At 42.6% G+C, this 19903-nt stretch overlaps 2 protein-coding genes and 1 pseudogene across 2 annotated transcripts; 2 read left to right on the forward strand and 1 right to left on the reverse strand.

Annotated features, from left to right (window-relative positions):
- Nucleotides 1-772: 772 nt before the first annotated feature.
- On the forward strand, nt 773-6508 carry LOC110508980 (B-cell lymphoma 6 protein homolog). Its single transcript, XM_021589914.2, has 8 exons — nt 773-925; nt 2715-2886; nt 2998-3219; nt 3397-4397; nt 4509-4676; nt 4837-4967; nt 5049-5186; nt 5443-6508. The coding sequence occupies exons 1-8, from the start codon at nt 895-897 to the stop codon at nt 5584-5586; spliced, it is 2007 nt and encodes a 668-aa protein (XP_021445589.2). The 5' UTR covers nt 773-894; the 3' UTR covers nt 5587-6508.
- Nucleotides 6509-8683: 2175 nt separating this feature from the next.
- On the reverse strand, nt 8684-14062 carry LOC110508982 (annotated as a pseudogene).
- Nucleotides 14063-15215: 1153 nt separating this feature from the next.
- LOC110508981 (protein FAM78B) lies at nt 15216-18487 on the forward strand. Its single transcript, XM_021589915.2, has 3 exons — nt 15216-15581; nt 15948-16227; nt 16956-18487. Exons 1-3 carry the CDS (start codon nt 15247-15249, stop codon nt 17196-17198), a joined length of 858 nt encoding a protein of 285 aa, XP_021445590.1. The 5' UTR covers nt 15216-15246; the 3' UTR covers nt 17199-18487.
- The last annotated feature ends 1416 nt before the right edge of the window (nt 18488-19903 follow it).

Genomic DNA, 19903 nt, shown 5'->3' on the forward strand with positions numbered 1-19903 from the left:
GAATAGAAAAGGCAGAAATAAAACAATTCAATAAACATCATAAACATCCCACAGAGCCGTGCGCATTACTATAGCGCATAAACCATTGCTGCCGTTGGAGCTCTTGCGCAAGAGTTTTACGCACGCCTTTAGGTGGATATTTCTGTAAAGGCAATTCTTCACACCATATTTTTGGCTGCGCTTACTATTAACTACTACTATAAACACAGAGTCCAATTAACTTACAACGTTTGACATTGCTTGTCATTGTGGTGCTTTTCTATTTCCAAAGTCTAGCGTGCGCAACCATCAACGATTATAACGTTCATTATTGAGTCCCCCAAAATACAAAATTAATGTAATCACTCGCACTTTCACACAAAAGCGCACGGAAAATGTTTTAAAATCCCAGGTCGATAGCTGAACGTGACGAAGTCAACAAAGTCAGGTCTGACGATGTTCGTCCACAATTATTAGTGGTAGGATTACGCGTAAAAGTAAAAACAAGTATCTAACAACAAGCCACCTATCGCCTGATTTATAGAACAAATGCTCATGCGCAGACCGTGCTCGTGTCTAGCCTCGTGAACGAGCTCAAATTCTTCGAGGTCTACATAATGGTCAGGTGACCTTGTATTTTGACAGTTCCACTTTGGAGGGAGAATAGAGCAAGAATAAAATAGTTGTCATAGTTCAAATCCATATCACCGTTTATTTTCGAATCTGAATCAATAGTATATTGTGTGTAATTTACTGTCTAAATTGAATATCCAAATATATTTCCTGTAATGACGATAAAACGAAACCCACAACATCATGTACGATCCTCACTGTTTTGGAAATGGTATGGCCCTCTGGTAGAATTCCGAGAATTAAGCCCTTGAGTTTCTTAGAACGGCATTCTCAGAACTGGTGATGCACGAAGTTTCCAGGAAAGTTTTACAAGGTGATTTTTTCCCCCATTATTTGACAGTATTATACCAGAAGTTACTTGTAGTGGTAGACATGCGTTGTGGCTCATTGGCTTTATTGATCAAATTTAAATACTTAAAAATACTTATGTTTTCTTTCGTTTTGTGAACAGTGGGGTTTCTTAGACTGCAGTTACTAGACTTTTTGCTGATGTTTATGTTTGATGCATGGTCAGGTAGTTTAGTATCTCCTCTGCTTAAGCAGCATGTATGTGAGAAATGTACTCGGAAGTTCGTCTTTCATTGCGAAACTATATATATTTTCATTGCCTATGCTCTCACTTTTTGATCATGTTGGTTTATCGAATATATAGATATTATCGCGAGATAATATATTAGTCTTAATGTGCTGTTGGTTTGTAGCCTATCCTACTGTACAGAAAGATTACATTTGGGTTATATAGTTAATCAAAGTAATCTTTCCGGGCAGTATGAATTTAATATTCTCAAAAAGTATTTATCTGTAATAGTCGTTAAATATCAGTAAACGAATAGCAAGAAAAGTAGCGCAACAGGGCGAGCCAGTCTGGTTAGATCACTGCGTACTACTTTCCAGCTTTGCGCACTGTTTTCCTCTCTTGTGGTGCTTTCATTTCGCTGGTAGATTTCGACTGAACGATCGGTAGTGAGTCAAAAACAAGTCTAACAAAATGTTGACGCAGATGTACATTCTTGATCTGTTTTCATGGAATGTTATTATCAATAACTGCCTATTAATTTTGTACTAAACTTATAGGGAGCTTCAGTGCAATGTGTAGGCCTATGTGCACATGCATTTGAAACTCCTAAAATCCTACACCCTATTTTACGCATAGGTCTACTTTGCCATATTCAATTTTTTTTGGAGTACTCTTTTCAAGGTAAAAATAAATTGGGTCTAACCAGTGTGAAATGTCATGGGTTAAACAAGGTGGCTTTCCACTTCTAGACCTATCGAAAAGCAGGAAGCCTATTTAGAAGCAACCTAATCTGTGCGCACCCAAGACGGAATGTACTCAATGCGAGACACGTTCCAAGCGCGAAACTCCGGCTCCTCTTGAGGTGCCGTCAGTATTCGTGGGCTTGGATATATGCCAAAAGCAAATCGGTCATAACCGAATATGATTGGTTACATACACGTGTTTAGCAGATGTTATTACGGGCTATTAACGGATGAAATTGGTTTTAAACGTGTGCTTTTCTCAAACTGTTTCTCAGTAATGTAGCCTATAGTAAAACATTTGTAGTAGAGTAAAACTCACAATTTCTTAAAGTACAAATGTTTTATTTTTAAGCTTATTGTTTTTGGTAGGTCTAACAGCAATATGTAACCTGCAATGTGCACAAACAAATAGCCTAACTTGTTCACTGTAGCCTGTACAAGTCTACTTTCCCACTGGCCACAACAATCATCATGGCTTGTCACTATGTTATGAACACCAGCTCAATGCCTCTAAGATGCAGTCTATACCCTATAGTAGTTGACATGGTTAGTAATATCAGTCTGTGGCCTCACTCGCAGAAACGTGGTCCACTTTCCCCAAATTATTTTTTACTTTGTTGGACTTTGAAATGGCGCCACCTATTGAGGAAATATTTCTGACTTGCCAACATCAATGGGAATAGAATGATAGTGCCATGTCCTCATATATAGAATATTACATATTTAAATCAAATCAAAAGGAACAACTTTGCTTACTTTATGTTAAAATCATCCTGCAACTCTCACAACCTGTGTTTGTCAGAAGGTCTATAATTTACAAGGTATTTCCCATGTTTCCTCAGATTCTGACACCATGGCCTCATTGGCAGATGGCTGCATTCAATTTACCCGCCATGCCGGTGATGTTCTGCTCAACTTCAACCGCCTCCGCAGCAGAAATATCCTGACGGACGTCACTATCCAGATTAACGGTCAGCACTTCTGCGCTCACAAGACGGTCCTCGTGGCTTGCAGGTACGTTCAAGACCAACTACCATTTTTTTTAGGCCAATCATCCTTCTTGTGCAATAGGATTGTCATTGTGAGAGAAGGGGCATAATCATAACATTTTTTTTATTTTGATAGTGGACTTTTTTACTCCATATTCACGGACCCCCTGAAGAGTAACCTGAGTGCCATCAGCTTGGACCCTGAAGTTGACCCTGATGGTTTTGCCATCCTGCTGGACTTCATGTACACCTCCACCCTGACCCTGAAGGACAGCCTCGTTCTGGTTACCATGAACACAGCCTCTTACCTCCAGATGGAACATGTGGTGGACACCTGTCGCAGGTTCATCAAGTCCAGGTACGGAAAAAATGCATAATTGCTCATCTATTTATTCTTGGTCTGTAGCCTACTAGTACATGGAACCTTTCCTGGTTAGTTCTGGGAATATTTCCAGGCCCTATTTTTCTTATTCCCATCTGAATAGTATCAGTTTGGAACTAAATGGTTGCTGTTCCTTACTTCCTGCCCTTTTAGAGAGCAGTCTTTGAGTCTGCAGAGAGAGGAGGTACTGGCCAGCCCGATGCATCTCTCTCAGGACCTCCCTGCTTTCAGGGTTCTGGATAGGGTGGCGACCAGCCCCAGTCACACATCCATATCTCCCCTCAGAGACTGGAGGAGCTACTGCCCCAGTGTTTTCAGTGGTATCAATGCTTCAGGTAGCTCCCACCACGTCCACGGAAAACACATCCCCATCAGAAAAATGTCAGATGCCTGCAATGTCAGTGACATTCCCAAAGGGGGTGCCATCTTTCAGAAACTCTGCTCTACCTTGAATCGCACAGAGACCACCATCATACACCACCCTTTGTCATCTGACTCCTCATCCTCCTCAGTTACGACCATCTGCCCTCTCCCCTGCTCCAGCCGTCAGTCGGGGCCACTTGGGAGCCTCCAGGGGCCTGAACACAGAGGGGCCTCCCCCATGGAGGAGGACAGGAACCCGTACCCACAGCCCAGCTCCCTCAGCCTGTCCCCAGGCTGCACCAAAGGGGTGATCTGCAGTCCTCAGAGCCCTCTTCGTTCTGACTGCCAACCCAACTCCCCCACTGAGTCCAGTGGCTGCAGCAGGAACACAGTCCCGGCCCTGACCCAGCCATCCGGCTGCTCCCAGGAGCCCAAGGCCCGCAACTGGAAGAAGTACAAGTTTATCGTTATGAACCAGACCTCTGGGGAGAAGGAGGATGAGTCCCAGGTAGGGAGTGTTGAGGCTGGGGACTGCTCTCCTCCGCAGGGCCGCTACAGGACCAGTGGATCAGAGGGATCCGTTGAAGAACTCCAGACTGGAGAGATGGTCAACGAGCATTGGGAGGAGGTCCTTGTGCCACAGGCCAGCCATCGCAGTGTTAGGCAGCAGAGATGCTCCTCCTGTGGTACGGACGCTCCTCAGCACCTGGAGGTGTGTTCCCACTCCCCTGGGTCCTACACGGGGGAGGACACCAATGAGCTGCACTCTGAGTACTCCGACTCAAGCGGTGGTGAGTAGTGTGTTTCAGTGAGTGTGGCCGATTCAATAAATGTTGACACAGTATAGTTCCATTCATGCTGTTACACTTTTAATTGACTAAATCTCAATGTTTCCGTTGCAGAGAATGGTTCCTACTTCTGCAACGAGTGCGACGCAAAGTTTGCGGAAGCGGACTCCCTGAAAGGACACATGCTCCAGGTCCATGCTGATAAGCCATACAAGTGTGACCGATGCCAGGCTGCCTTCCGTTACAAAGGGAACCTTGCCAGCCACAAGACTGTCCACACTGGTAAGACTTCTGTTACATCTTAACTCATATCTGTCCTGTCAAACTAATAAGGTCATTATGTTGTCTTCAGAAGTGGGATCCTTATGACTAAGAACAGTGTATTTACAGGGTTCTGGGTGGCATCAGTGTCATGGTTTCTTTATGCCTCTTGTAATTCCAGGAGAGAAACCATACCGCTGTAACATCTGCGGCGCTCAGTTCAACCGGCCGGCCAACCTCAAGACCCACACCCGCATCCACTCGGGAGAGAAGCCGTACAAGTGTGAAACGTGTGGCTCTTGCTTCGTACAGGTGAGGAAACCGCTATGAGCTGTCATTCACTCATGAAGGACAAATATATAATTAATATATAATTATGTATTTCGTTCCTAGGTAGCTCACCTCCGGGCCCATGTGCTGATCCACACAGGGGAGAAGCCTTATCCCTGTGAGATCTGTGGGACGCACTTCCGCCATCTTCAGACCCTCAAGAGCCACTTACGGATCCACACAGGAGAAAAGCCATACCACGTAAGCGCCTTGTCTTTCCCTTCACATGGCCCAGTGTGTATCTGGTTAATTTGGACTGCTTCCTCTAATCCCATTCCTGGCTTCCTGTGACTGCCTATCAATAGCCTAAACTGAGGACCCAGGGCCTCCGCTTAAATGCATAGTGGCTATAGCCTTTGTCCTCCTGCTAATCCTGCGTTTAATGTATGAATGAACCCATTGAGAGGCAGTTTGATTCAATTAGTGACTCATTGCGTTCATTCTTTTTCTTCCTCAGTGCGAGAAATGTGACCTTCACTTTCGCCACAAGAGCCAGTTGAGGCTGCATCTCCGTCAGAAGCACGGCGCGGTCACCAACACTAAGGCTCAGTACCGCCAGGCGAACAAGGACATGCTCATTGGCTTGGCCAAGGCCTGCTAAATGGACACTGGGACGATGGAGTGTGATTTGCTGGCAATTTTTACATTGTTTTAGGAACACGTTGTCATAGTACCACGCTGTCAGTGATTGTTGTGTTTGTTGGCACTGGCAGACAGGTTTCCTCCAAATGTGAATAGTTCATATCGTTTATAGCCCTTTTACTCTGTTTGTATATAAATCTAATATGTACGGTGTATAAATGTGTTTTAAGATTTTGTGAAATGTCCTGTATTGGAATATACATTTTGAAAATTAGAATTTTGTAATATGAATTCTTATCGGTTAATAATGTTTTCTTAATGTTTTCAGTTGAGTACGACTTTTTTCCTGAATGTTTTCAGTTGAACGACAGTCGTCTTCTAGAAAACTGTACGACACACTTTCATTCATATTGAGAAACACTGTTACATTGGTACAGTTCTGTTATAGATAGTATATGGGGGCATGTTCAGCTGGACAATAGATAATATATTACCCAGTTCTTTGTAGTTTCTTATCTTAATATAGTAAATATATAATGTACTACCTACCCAGATTTCCCTCTGCTGGCAGAGTATATGTCTGCATTACTAAGGTACAGATGTTTTTTTTTTTAATGTCTTTCTACCTAGTGAAAGATTGTCATTGAATCTGTCGTTTGGGCAAAATAATATATTATCCGACACGGATACATAGACATGCAATACGCAATGTATTCAAGGTGCTTTACACTGAGTTGTCAGATTTTCTGTTCATTAGCGCAGTGTCCCACGTCAGCACTTTGTACTGTGTTTGTTTTGTCTGCTTTTTGTCTCAAGCCCACAAGCTGTAAGTACACCAGGTCTCAAGCTACAAGTCCTCAGGAATGTTATCAACATTTGTCTTTGTAAAACTGCAGAGCTTTATGTGAAATATAATTAAAGGAATGCATTATGAAAACATACATTTGTCAATGTGAAAATGCACATCACAACACTAACTATAAATTACTATCTTCTATCCCGTAATCATATCATGGTCTTATAGTCAGTGTAGATTTGCATCTACCATAGAATGACACACTCAAAGGCATCAGATAACAATACAACACCACCAACTTCCCCAGAGGATTAACCACAGTATGAGACAGAATGACACACACTGAGTGTACACAACATTCAGGACACCTGCTCTTTCCATAACATAACTGACCAGGAGAATCCAGCTGAAAGCTACGATCCCTTATTTATGTCACTTGTTAAATCCACTTCAATCAGTGTAGATGAAGGGGAGAAGACAGGTTAAAGAAGGATTTTTAACCCTTGAGACATTTGTGTACATGTGCCATTCAGAGAGGGAATAGGCAAGACAAACATTGAAGTGACTGGATTGTGTCAAGAACTGCAACGCTCCTGGGTTTTTCATGCTCAACAGTTTCCTGTGTGTATCAAGAATGGTCCACCACCTAAAGGACGTTCAGCCAACTTGACACAGCTGTGAGAATCATTGGAGCCAACATGGGCCAGCATCCCTGTGGGGGGGTGGGGGGTTCCTCCTTGATCATTTACAGATAGACAACACTGCTTTCATTTTGTTTTGACTAAATAAAGTTCATTTGGATATATTCTGTTAATATTTGGCCACACAGTTAAAAAAGCAAAAGATAATGAAACGTCAATGGACATTTTCCTTGAACACAAATAACAGAAGTGCTGGTATGCTAGAGAGTCAAGGAATCACAATATGTAATTCAATTAACTAATTCACTGAATAGTATGTGAATGTGACACTTTAAAAGTGGACATTTACATGAAAAACTAAAATAACTAATAAAGTAAGAATGGCGACGACGTGGCGTTTCTCAACACCAGCCAATTAATAGTAGTCAGTCTGCCCTCTGCTGGCTTATTGGTTGACTGACATGGGAGTGATTCCTATCTGTACAGACCAGTATCTACAATGTAGAGTTACATGGGTAGGTACAGGGTAACTGCCCACTGCCACATAATACTTACTCTGCTGGCTGTTTATATATTTAATTGCATAATGAAATTCTCATCAAATTAAACTATAACACACAAGCAAGCTTGACTGAAATAATAAGGAATGTAAACGATGTTGAATCATTTCTGTGACATGAGTTTGGTCTGTATGGCAAAGTTATTCACTTACAGCACAACAACCGTTTAAGGCTTGTGGCAGAAACAAAATAAATAGGTCGTAAATATAGTTTCAGATATCAAAATCTCAGTGAGGAAGAATTATATTGTTCCAGGAAGACTTTGTCAAACCTTTTTTGTAGCAGGGACTTAAAAGCTATGGTCTCTTTTGTGTCAGGAACCACTTGCATTAAAGAGAACTGACCAAATTAGAGTCTCGGGGACCGCCAGCAAACTGTTAAGAGACACTGATATAGCCTTGAGATAGTGTGATCTTCTGTCTGTGAGTGTGGAATTCTCAGTTTGAGTGGGTCCGTCAGTAAGTACTCACCTGTCAAAGAAAAATGAAGTACAAACAGACAGACACAAGAGGGAGGTATATTTGGTTTGTCTGTCATTAACTTTTTCTCCCACTTTACATGGTAACATACTCAGATTCAACAAAACTGGTACTTTTTTCCTTTGTTGTGTAATCAATGATTAAACAAATAACACACAACAAAAACTTCAGTCGAGAGCTGATCTTTGTGCACTTTTATAGTGACGCATAAAGCCAGACCCAAGTGATCATGGAGAACTAGGTCTCTATTGGACTAGACATTTTCAGTCACCCTGCATAGGACCACAAAGACACTCAGTATTTCAGCATTCTGGAGAACACAAAATAACATTTAATGTGCAGAACACAAAATAATATTTAATGTGCTGAACACAAAATAATATTTAATGTGCAGAACACAAAATAATATTTAATGTGCAGAACACAAAATAATATTTAATGTGCAGTGATGCACACTTACAGATAAACAGGGTTTAAATTTAGGACTAAGCCCAGTTTAAATTTCAAACTGCTCCAACACCGTATGTGATGTAACCAATATCATTGTCATGCCAGTTTAATCCACAAATTTGTACTACTGCAATCAAGGTTGCTTGTTTCTCGATGACCTTATGTTGAAAGAAATATGAACTGAGACAGGTGTTTTCTATGTTTTATTAGTATACAGGGGAAACCCATAAGACAACAGTGTTTATCTAAATTGATTAGCAGAGATGCTCTCTCTTTCCCTCTCGGTCTGTCCTTTTCTTCATGATCTTTCTCCATCTAGTCCGGAGAAGTGGTTGGTCTGTGAAAAAAGCATGTGCTTGTCTAGGTTTCCACTGACAATGATGTACAGAGATTTTATCACAGAAGATGTAATTTTGTAAACATACTGTACTGTATATGCCTCTGCTTGACAACAAAAACAAGCAGCTCGCAGAGCAGAGAAATTCTAAAAGTCTTGTCCCTATACAAAGGCCCCCGACTAAAATGACAGACCTGTCAGTCGCTGTACTACTATCACAGTGAACGCCCTCAGAGGGTTCATGTAAGGTTTTTCAGCAGAGCATCTCATTCACTCTAACACACACACACACACAAAATAGCCCCCCCCCCAAAAAAAAATGGAATGAATGGAAATAAACTAAGTATATTGTTGCTGTAGCTAAAAGTAGCTGTGAATGGTAGTTGTTGGCAGTGTGCGGAATTTCAATTCTCCTTGTCCAGGATGGTTTTGACATTGGCAAACACCTGAAACAGAGAAGGAGGGAAAGAGATGCATTAGAGAAAACCAAATTCATGTTTGTGTTTTTGTACATGTGCAATCCCCTGGGGACAAGTGTGTGATTGCCCTCCGGAGGGTGCAAGGGAACAGAGAGACAACCAATAGGGAAAGAAACATCTCAGATTGAGGGAATTCTTACTGAATTATAAGATCATAGGGAATGAGTGTATACTACTGAGTGTGTACTACGGAGTGTGTACTACGGAGTGTGTTCCAAATGCACATCATGTGTGACTGCAATGGTGCAGTGCTGTATACTTGTCACGCCCTGACCTTAGAGAGCCTTGTTTATTCTATGTTTGGTTAGGTCAGGGTGTGACTTGGGTGGGCAAATCTATGTTTCTATTTCTTTGTTGGCCTAGTATGGTTCCCAATCAGAGGCAGCTGTTTATCGTGGTCTCTGATTGGGGATCGTACTTAGGCAGCCTTTTTTTCCACCTTTAGTTGTGGGATCTTGTTTGTGTGTAGTTGCTTTCTGCACTGCATGTAGCTTTCCGTTTTGTTGTTTTTTTCGGTGTCATTTTAAATAAAAGTAAAATGTACGCCTACCACGCTGCACCTTGGTCCAATCCATCTCTAAACGATCATTACAATACTCCTGTTGCTTACTTTGTCCACACTGTACGAGGCATCCACAGTGCGCACCTTGCCCTGTTTCTCATACAGTGAGATGACGGGCCGTGTTGACTGCAGGTAGGTCTGGGTCCTTCAGGGGAGGAAACGAAGGCTCAGAAACAGGGCTGACACGCGCCCAGGACTTAGAGGAGACCCAAGTACATACAGCCAAGCTAAAACATGCTCCAGGGTGTATTATTTTTAAGGGTGAGTCAAGGTGGAACTGAAAATCGCAATCTCAAAAGCAACGCCCGTCAATGTTTTTTCACTATTATTAAAGGTGCATTATGTAGTTGTGTACAACCTGACTGATTGCAGATAGAAATGTGAGTTATAGATCTGTCACTTACAAGCAAGTCTGATTCACAATAGATCTGTTCTATATGAAATATTTCTATGCTTTCGCCTCGTTTAATTTTTGCTTGATATTTCTTTCGGTTTTGTACATCACCTTAAAACTGCTGAAAATATGATATTTTTGGTGACTGAAACTATATTTCACAGAGGTTTAGATAGCATGATGATTCTCTACACTATACATTGCTTGTTGTGTCGCATTAACTGAAATTAGAATTTTAGAAACCGGGAAAAGGCAGAGCTATTTCAACATATGGCGCTTTATAAGCACACTTTTTTTTTTAAAGAGCAAGAGCCGTGTCTCCTTTTGAGAGGTCCAGTTCATGTTAAAAAGGTCAAAGGTCATGGAAAAAAGGTCAAAGATCATGGAAAGCTTTAGCGTTTGGACGCTACCTTTTCTCCAGGCTCGCTCTGTTGTCATCGGTGCGCCCGCTGCTCTTTCCCTCTTTCTACACATCTGTCGATACAGACCTGTAGACAAACAAAAACAGAGCTCTCAGGATAAAGATTGCACTGTCAGCCAAGCAATAAAGACATTCACACTCGGAGGCAACTTTCAGAAATAAAAGTCGTACTCCAAATGTGTCATATCTGATATGTTGCCCCTCCTTGTTCGCCCCCTCCCTTTCCTCTTGGAGATCCTTGCCCCCAATGCCGTATTATTACCTCATTGCTACAGTCGAAGACAAGCACAAATTTGACGTCAGCCTCCCCATCCATGATGGTGGTCCACCCATAGAGGTTCTTTGTTTCGGGGGAAGCCGTCGATGAGGAAGTGGATCTTCTTCTCGTCTAACTTCCTGGTCTCCTCCATGGCCTGAGGACAAAGGAAATTGAAAGTTAAAGGGATATTCTTCTCCAAATCGAAGTCAGACATTTTTATGTCTAAAAAGTATTTATTACACACCACCTGTAGACCTCACTGGGTGAACTATCCCTTTAAGGGTGATGCAAGGATTAATTCAGCCTATGGAGCAATGACAGAGACTATTTCAGTACTCAGACTATTTCAGTACTCTGTAAACACCTGCCTCTTGGAGACAGGCCCTTACATCCTAATCAGACAGCACCAAACGTTCTGTAAACACCTGCCTCTTGGAGACAGGCCCTTACATCCTAATCAGAAAGCACCAAACATTCTGTAAACAACAGCCTCTTGGAGACGGGCATTTACACTACCAGTCAAAAGTTTTAGAACACCTACTCATTCAAGGGTTTTTCTTTATTTTTACAAATTTCTACATTGTAGAAAAATAGTGAAGACATCTAAACTATGAAATAACACATGGAATCATGTAGTAACCAAAAAGTGTTAAACATATCAAAATATATTTTATATTTGAGATTCTTCAAATAGTCACCCTTTAATGAGAGAAACCCTTGAATGAGTAACGTTAGGTGTTGTAAAACTTTTGATTGGTAGTGTATATGCTAATGAGACAGCACCAAATGTTAACCAAATGTTCTGTAAACACCAACCCCAGTGGCTTGTAGGAAGTCAAAACTAAAGGCAGTGCTGTCAGCTGCTACATAATCACAGTGTTCACAGAATGTCATCAACACAATACAACAGTGAATAATCAGTGTGTTCTCTGTCCTTATACATTCCGTTTGGCGTCAACCACTATCAACAGATATGAGAATAATCCATAACATTCAGCATCAAGTCTGGTGACCATCAACACACACCTTCAGTGTCACAAACACTAGAAATCATGTGTATTACAGAAAGAACAAATATATTCAAATTCTGTTGATCATTCTAATCTAAATAGGAACTTTAGTAACCTTACATCTCCCCATAAAGTCTTTCCTAACAATTTAGCTAGCCTAATTTGTTAAGGAATCAATTGGGTTATGAGAATGAAATTGTCTGGGAGTAATGTAGATCCTTTAAAAGGAGTGCAATAGTAACAATGTCCCAAGCAGAGAATAAATATAAAGGAGTCACATGGTATATGCCTAAATGGTTATTGTTCAACAGTGAGTCGCTGTGCTCCATTGACTCTGAAAGCAGGGGAGGGGTTTAGGGAGAGAGGAGACAGCATCACTAATGCCCTTTAACTATTATTGTGCTGAATGAATGGACACTACACGCGGGTTCGTGTTATTTCATGCTGGGACAGGATGCTTGCTCAAACTCATTTGGCCACAGCCCTAAATTATGAATATAGGGCAGGGATTGACATTAAGAGCTTAAAGACACGTTAGGAATATTTTTAGGTTGCCCAAAGATTATGATCACAAGCCCGAAAAATTTAAGAAGCTATTTTCACCTACACAGGGGAGGAACCAGAAAGATCAGACTAATTGATTTATTTGCATTTTGGCTGTTATCAGGAGAGAGGAATGAATTGCCAGCTCAATGGTACAACCACAGAGAAGGCTCAACTTGCACAACTGCCCAGGTCACTTGCCCGGGGCAATAGGACAAACTTTAATGCCAATCCCTGATATGTCAAAACACACATCAAAGTAGTTGGCAAATGTATGAAACAACTTGTCACAGAAGAAAGATAAAAGAGGCCTGCTGAATATCAGTAGTAGACATCTATTGATGCAAAACACCCCCCAGACATCTGCCTTGATTTCTCATGCCTCCCTGTTCAAGGGCCCCCGTTGGTTGGAGGGGTAGAGCAGGTGATTAAAAAAAGACCGTAACATAAAGTGAATTGCACGGCAGCTGAACATGATAAGATGTACACTACACATCCGCATGACGCCAATAGCTGTTTGAATGTTAAATGACGAGACAGAGGCATTGATGCGAGTAACCAGTCTTGTTCAGTACATGACAACACATCCGGGTATCTCAAGCACCCCGGTAAAACACAAGAGTTGCAGTAATGAACATTTACCAACAGATGGCATCACTGTGCCATCTTACACCCATAACAATAGCGGTGCATAGGCTACTCTGTATGTAGTTAGAAGCCGACCACCATAAACACATTCCATTCTTTTCTCAACAGAGGCACCGAGTGTTCAATGTAAGACATGAAAACACTAGCTACTGATTAGAATAGAAGTCATTGCTGTTTTACATAACAAGCTAGCTAGCCTCTGTCTCTCGTTGGTGAACTAACTATAGCCCACTTTGAATTCTTGAAGGGTAAACTACAAAACAGAATCAATGAGTTAGCCAGCTAAATAACGTATTATTTTTAAGAAAGATAAGCTAGAAATTAACATGTTCTAATTGACACAAAAACCTGGGAAACGGATTAAAAGCAGCTACTATACACCTCTTTCATGTATTCAGAAATAACTTTTATCCATAGCTAGTTAGCTAGTTAGCTAGTCGAAAGTGTAATGATGGAAAAAATATATATAATGATTATTCATTGCTCACATAGCTAGTTAGCTAGTGTGGTCCTGGCATAGTTATACTGGTAACTGCTCCTTCTTCTATACGTGGCTATGCTAACTAGCTAGCTAATGAGTAAGGTACATTTAGAGGACAAGAACCGGAAGTCGATACATTCAGCTGGTCTCCACTGGACAGAAATTTCCACAACCCCCTCAAATGTATTAGTGGTTTATTTCCTAACACAACTCAATGCCCTGTCAAATGATCATGGTCCGTCTCATACCTCAACGATTCTGACGCACTGGGTTCCTTTGCCCGAGCCAGGTCCGCCTAACACGAACACAACCTGCGCCTTCTTCATGTCGATAAAAACGACGGTCGCAGCCCTGTACACAACGCTCGGCACCTTCGCAGATAAGCTACTCAATAAACTGAAAATCATAAACCGAAAACAACAGCCGATCAATAGTCGGCAGAACAGGTTGAATTACCTGTTTATGAACGTCAGTGGGAAGTCTGCAGAAGCCAACACCACTTCCAACTGTTGACGTTGCCAACCAATGGCAGCACAGGAGTGTCCATGGGGTGTTAACCACGTCTATGTATACTTGTTTTTTCAACGCAGGGGTCTGGTGTACGCCTCTTCCTCACTGGTTGTCGCTGTCTATCCTCCCAGCATCAGCACCTAGCCTAACTGAACAGCGACCGTTCTCGAAGAAATGATGCTCTACCAAGCGAGGGAGTTGGACGGATAATGGTTAATCGGTCGACGGAGAAAGACATGGATGATTCGTGCCACCAAAACATTTAAGGGATAAATGAGCGGCTGGGTATCACAGGAAGTCCCGGGCACGTTTGTGCAGTTCTGGCTGCTTTCTCTCACCATTCATAATGCACCATTCATGATGCGAGCTTCCCTCATCCTTGATCTCAAGAATGGCAAGAAGAAAACATTGAAATAGCCTAGCGTTGTTGGCTCGACAGGGCACCATAGCATGCCACGCGCTGTTTCGTTGTTTCATATAGACTGTTAGGCTATAACTAGCCTACTATCATCGGGTTTAGGAAGGATATGAGCCAAAGTCTTATTGTTGTGCCGAACAAGACAATCTTCTTTGAGGGCGCCGTACCAAAAGCAGGGCTATGCAAGCCATCCAAACAAAGGCACCCCAACACCCCCATTGACTCACCAGCTGTCCCGTCGCCACTGACATGACAACGCCGAGCCGAAAGAGCAGGATCAAAGGGCACCGACCTGCAGCCGGACGCGTGGACTCGAAAAGGAAGGGGGCGACGGACTCGAAGCGAGGAAGCAGCAGCCCGAAGAATGCCGAATTGCAGTTTCTAGGGATAAGCACCAAGGGCAGTGCGGCACTCACCAGTCATATCGGGGGAAGGTGGTGGGGGAGCTGTTCAGTGTACCTTCCCCCCACTCTTCGTTCTGCTTCTACCTTGTCCTTTACGTTCCATTTTCCCGGCGCGAAAAAATGCTTGAAAACAACTGCAGTATTGATTTGATTTCGAATGTTGGTTCTGTGTTTATATTCAAAATGATTAACCTATTTCGTTTTCTTAAGCCGTTTGACTGCATCAGTGATGGGCAATTGAAATATTAATCTTGATTTACAAGCTCGCTGGAATCCGAGAGGGACTGATGTACATACTGGTCAGGTATCATCTCCTCCCTCCGTCTCTTGTTCTGCTTACTCTGCTACTTGCCAGCACCATGGGCTGTATCCAGAGCATCGCCTGCAAGCCGCGTATTAGAAGGGAGAACATTGTAGTCTACGAGGTATCGGCCTCCATTGACCAGTGCCCAACGGTGATAGAGGAGAACTCGCCTATAGTGCTGCGGTATAAGACACCATATTTCAGGGCCTCAGCCGGGATCGTAATGCCTCCGGTGCCCCGCAATGAAACCTGGGTGGTGGGTTGGATCCAGGCTTGTACTCAAATGGAGTTCTACAATACTTATGGTGACATTGGCATGTAAGTTCTGAGCTGTCACCAATCAGTAGTCATTCAATCTGACTGACTGACTGACTCTGACTCTTTCTCACTTTCTCTCTCACACACACACACACACACAATAGGCTTTAGTTCAGTGGGCTAATGTCTTGAGTAACTTGGCCAGACGATCCAGGTTTGGTACCCAGTCGGTCACATAATGTGAGCTGTTCTGTCTATATGCATCCGTTGGTGTGAGTGAAATTCTAGCAGCTGTACATTTCCTAGGCTACTATTAACATAGTCCATTAAGCGAGGCTATTGTAATGTATCATTATCATAAACTGTTATACTGTTTTGTAAGCCAGATATGATATAATAATATAAACTCTTCGTCCACTACCAAAGGTCCAGCTGGGAGTTACCGGAGCTCCGCGAGGGCCGGGTCAAGGCCATCAGCGACTCGGACGGGGTCAGCTACCCCTGGTACGGCAATACCACCGAGACTGTCACCCTCACGGGCCCCACGTCCAAGCCGTCGCGCCTCACGGTCAGCATGAACGACAACTTCTACCCCAGTGTGACCTGGGCCGTGCCCATCAGCAACAGCAACACAGCCATGCTGTCACACATCACCCGAGACCAGAGCTTCATCACCTGGCTGGTTGCCATCAACTCTGTTACCAAGGTACTGTAGGCTTCAGAACATGGACTTACTTGGACTTTATGAACTGCTCTGTTTAGTTTTTGTTTCATTATCTTAAAAGGTATAATTCACTTTTTCCAACCTCTAAAGTGGTCTAATCTCGAGATAAATCCACATCCCACACAATCAGTTCTATGGATCCAACAATACGTTCCTCAATCCCAAATGCATGGGAATGATTAGCACCATCTAATTAGTTTGATCAACCCAAAAAATGGTGTGCAATGTGGACTCATCCCAACATATGACCACCTTTGAGGTCTGAAACCATCTGATAAACACATTTTGGACTGAACTAAGCCTTTAAATGAGTGTTTTCTATGGTGTTCCTGGAGTACCCCCAGGGCTGTTCATTTCTGTCCTAGCCCAGTGCAGCCTTGGTTCGGGGGTAATCAATGTAGGCTACATATTGCAAAACACTTCTTCTCTATGTGCTAACTGTAAAGCTCTTTGGGCTGCAGCGTATTACATGACAGTTGCTATACAAGACTCAGTGGATCCTGCTGATGGGAGAATGGCTCATAATAATGGCCTGAACAGAGCAAATGGAAAGGCATCAAACACTTGGAAATCATGTGTTTGATGTATTTGGTACCATTCCACTGATTCCGCTGCAGTCATTACCACAAGCCCATCCTCCCCAATTAAGGCACCACCAACCTCCTGTGATGCAAGTTAACTTTTACGAATATAATTTTTTCACTTCCCAGGAGCGCATTGTGCTGCAGACGGTGCGGTGGCGGATGCGGGTGGACATCGCCGTGGACCCTGACATGCCCCTTGGCTCCCGGGCCTCCCTAGTGGGCCGTCCTCACCAGGAGCAGCCCCACATCCTCAACTATCAGGAGCCAATCCTCTCCAACGCCCTGGGACGACCCAATGCCAACGACGCCCAAGTGCTGATGTGGAGGCCCCGCAGAGGGGCGCCCCTAGTGGTCATACCGCCCAAATAAGGTCAAAAGGACTGAGAAAAAAGAGATGTGATTGGTTCACGGTAATGAGGAAGTGTGGACCATCGCAAAGCAGGGGAATTATGAGTTATCTTGCCAAGATGTCAGCTCTTCACTCATACCTACTACTGTCAGGGTTCAATGGATGATAAGAAATTGTGAAACAGTATTTTCTCTGGACTGGACTGCATTGGAATTGGCACAGCGGAAATTTACAGAGCTAGACTGGTTTTAGGTGCAGGCTCAAAACTGCATCAGAGTTTGATTAAGTTGGACTGTTTTTGGACGGCCACAGTCCTGAATTAGAGTTGTATCCATTGGACAGAAAGGGACAGAGCTATCGAAGTTTCATTGAGGTGGACTGAACACAGAACTGCATCCTACTGTAGATCTTATTGCATGAGAAAGAAAACGGTCTATGACTGGAATAAGAATACCATTTTATATAAGCTCATCACATTGAGGATATTGAATGGAACTTCTTACATTGGCCATGAAATCCTGCAAGCTGGAAAATCTCCTCAGTGCCAATTATGGATATAACAGCCTTTAACGCTCATACAACATTTTAAAAACACATCGTTAGATTTAATTATGAGTCAAATCATATTATATAAATTTTCTGTTAGTTTAAGATTAACTCACATCAATCAGATTGTATTAAGAACACCGACTTGGCATAAAGTTCTACAAAGAAATGGTCTGATTGTAGTCTTATTGAAATACGCCATGTTTATCCATTCAAATAGAAACATAGAACATGGACGGGTTAAAGGTGTGGGTTTTCTCGTGTCGGTTGAGTATCTACACGTACAAACATGAATGTCCAAGTCTAAGTCCAACCCTTGCCACTACCCATATTGCTTATCTTTACCATCCATTCCGATATACTCAAAGTGTCTTGGGTGAGGGGATAGGGGTTTATTTGGGATTGGGCCATAGTCCCACAGTACACTATTAAGGCAGTGGTCTGGGCTGGTATTGGGTTTATTCAGAGGTGTCCCTATCCTATTACACAATGTCACATGATTCATTCTCCATCTATGCTCCTCACCAGGTTCAGTCCACACCTTCCCATCTGTCTGTCCATCTATTTCTCTCCCTCCCATCACTCCATTCTCTCTCCTCTCCACATGTCACAATCCCTGAATTTCTCTCCACTCCAAGACTATGCAAACACAGAGGGACTGTTGAGTGAGATAAAAAAAAGTACCAGTCAAAAGTTTGGACACACCTACTCATTCAAGGGTTTTTCTTTATTTTTTACTATTTTCTACATTGCAGAATAATAGTGAAGACATCAAAACTATGAAATAACACATGGAATCATGTAGTAACCAAGAAAGTGTTAAACCAATCAAAATATATTTGAGATCCTTTGCCTTGATGACAGCTTTGCACACTCTTGGCATTCTCTCAACCAACTTCACCTGGAAGGCTTTTCCAACACTCTTGAAGGAGTTACCACATATGCTGAGCACTTGTTGGCTGCTTTTCCTTCACTCTGCGGTCCAACTCATCCCAAACCATCTCAATTGGGTTGAGTTCGGGTGATTGTGGAAGCCAGGTCATCTGATATAGCACTCCGTTACTCTCCATATTGCCCAAATAGCCCTTACACAGCCTGGTGTGTTGGGTCCTTGTCCTGTTGAAAAACAAATGATAGTCCCACTAAGCACAAACCAGATGGGATGGCGTATCACTGCAGAATTCTGTGGTAGCCATGCTGGTTAAGTATGCCTTGAATTCTAAATAAATCACAGAGAGTATCACCAGCAAAGCACCCCCCCACACCATCACACCTCCTCCATGCTTCATGGTGGGAACCACACATGCGGAGATCATCCGTTCACCTACTCTGCGTCTCACAAAGACACAGAGGTTGGAACCAAAAATCTCAAATTTGGACAATTCAGACCAAAAGACAGATTTTCACCGGTCTAATGTCCACTGCTCGTGTTTTTTGGCCCAAGCAAGTCTCTTCTTCTTATTGGTGTCCTTTAGTAGTGGCTTCTTTGCAGCAATTCGACCACGAAGGCTTGATTTACACAGTCTCCTCTGAACATTTGATGTTGAGATGTGTCTGTTACTCTGGGCCTTTCTTTCGTGTGGCGGTCCTCATGAGAGCCAGTTTCATCATAGCGCCTGATGGTTTTTGCGACTGCATTTGAATAAACTTTCAAAGTTCTTGATATTTTCCGTATTGACTGACCTTCATGTCTTAAAGTAATGATGGACTGTCATTTCTCTTTGCTTATTTGAGTTGTTCTTGCCATAATATGGACTTGGTATTTTGCCAAATAGGGCTATCTTCTGTATACCACCCCTACCTTGTCACAACACAACCAATTGGCTCAAACGCATTAAGAAGGAAAGAAATTCCACAAATTAACTTTTAACAAGGCACACCTGTTAATTGAAATGCATTCCAGGTGACTACCTCATGAAGCTGGTTGAGAGAATGCCAAGAGTGTGCAAAGCTGTCATCAAGGCAAATGGTGGCTACTTTGAAGAATATAAAATATATTTTGATTTGTTTAACACTTTTTTGGTTACTACATGATTCCATATGTGTTATTTCATTGTGTTGAAGTCTTCCCTATTATTCTACAATGTAGAGAATAGTAAAATAAAGAAAAACCCTTGAATGAGTAGGTGTGTCCAAACTTTTGACTGGTACTGTAGGTGGATAAATGATTAGGAAACAC

This window comes from Oncorhynchus mykiss, chromosome 28, assembly GCF_013265735.2.
Source record: "Oncorhynchus mykiss isolate Arlee chromosome 28, USDA_OmykA_1.1, whole genome shotgun sequence".
NCBI classification, from domain to species: domain Eukaryota; kingdom Metazoa; phylum Chordata; class Actinopteri; order Salmoniformes; family Salmonidae; genus Oncorhynchus; species Oncorhynchus mykiss.

Coding starts and splice junctions, on each gene's coding strand:
- LOC110508980 (XM_021589914.2), top strand. CDS start 895: ATGCACGAAGTTTCCAGGAAAGTTTTACAAG. Junction 4,398..4,508: donor GTACTCCGACTCAAGCGGTG/GTGAGTAGTGTG, acceptor TTTCCGTTGCAG/AGAATGGTTCCTACTTCTGC. Junction 4,968..5,048: donor GTGGCTCTTGCTTCGTACAG/GTGAGGAAACCG, acceptor TTTCGTTCCTAG/GTAGCTCACCTCCGGGCCCA.
- LOC110508981 (XM_021589915.2), top strand. CDS start 15,247: ATGTACATACTGGTCAGGTATCATCTCCTCCCTCCGTCTCTTGTTCTG. Junction 15,582..15,947: donor ACTTATGGTGACATTGGCAT/GTAAGTTCTGAG, acceptor CCACTACCAAAG/GTCCAGCTGGGAGTTACCGG. Junction 16,228..16,955: donor CCATCAACTCTGTTACCAAG/GTACTGTAGGCT, acceptor TTCACTTCCCAG/GAGCGCATTGTGCTGCAGAC.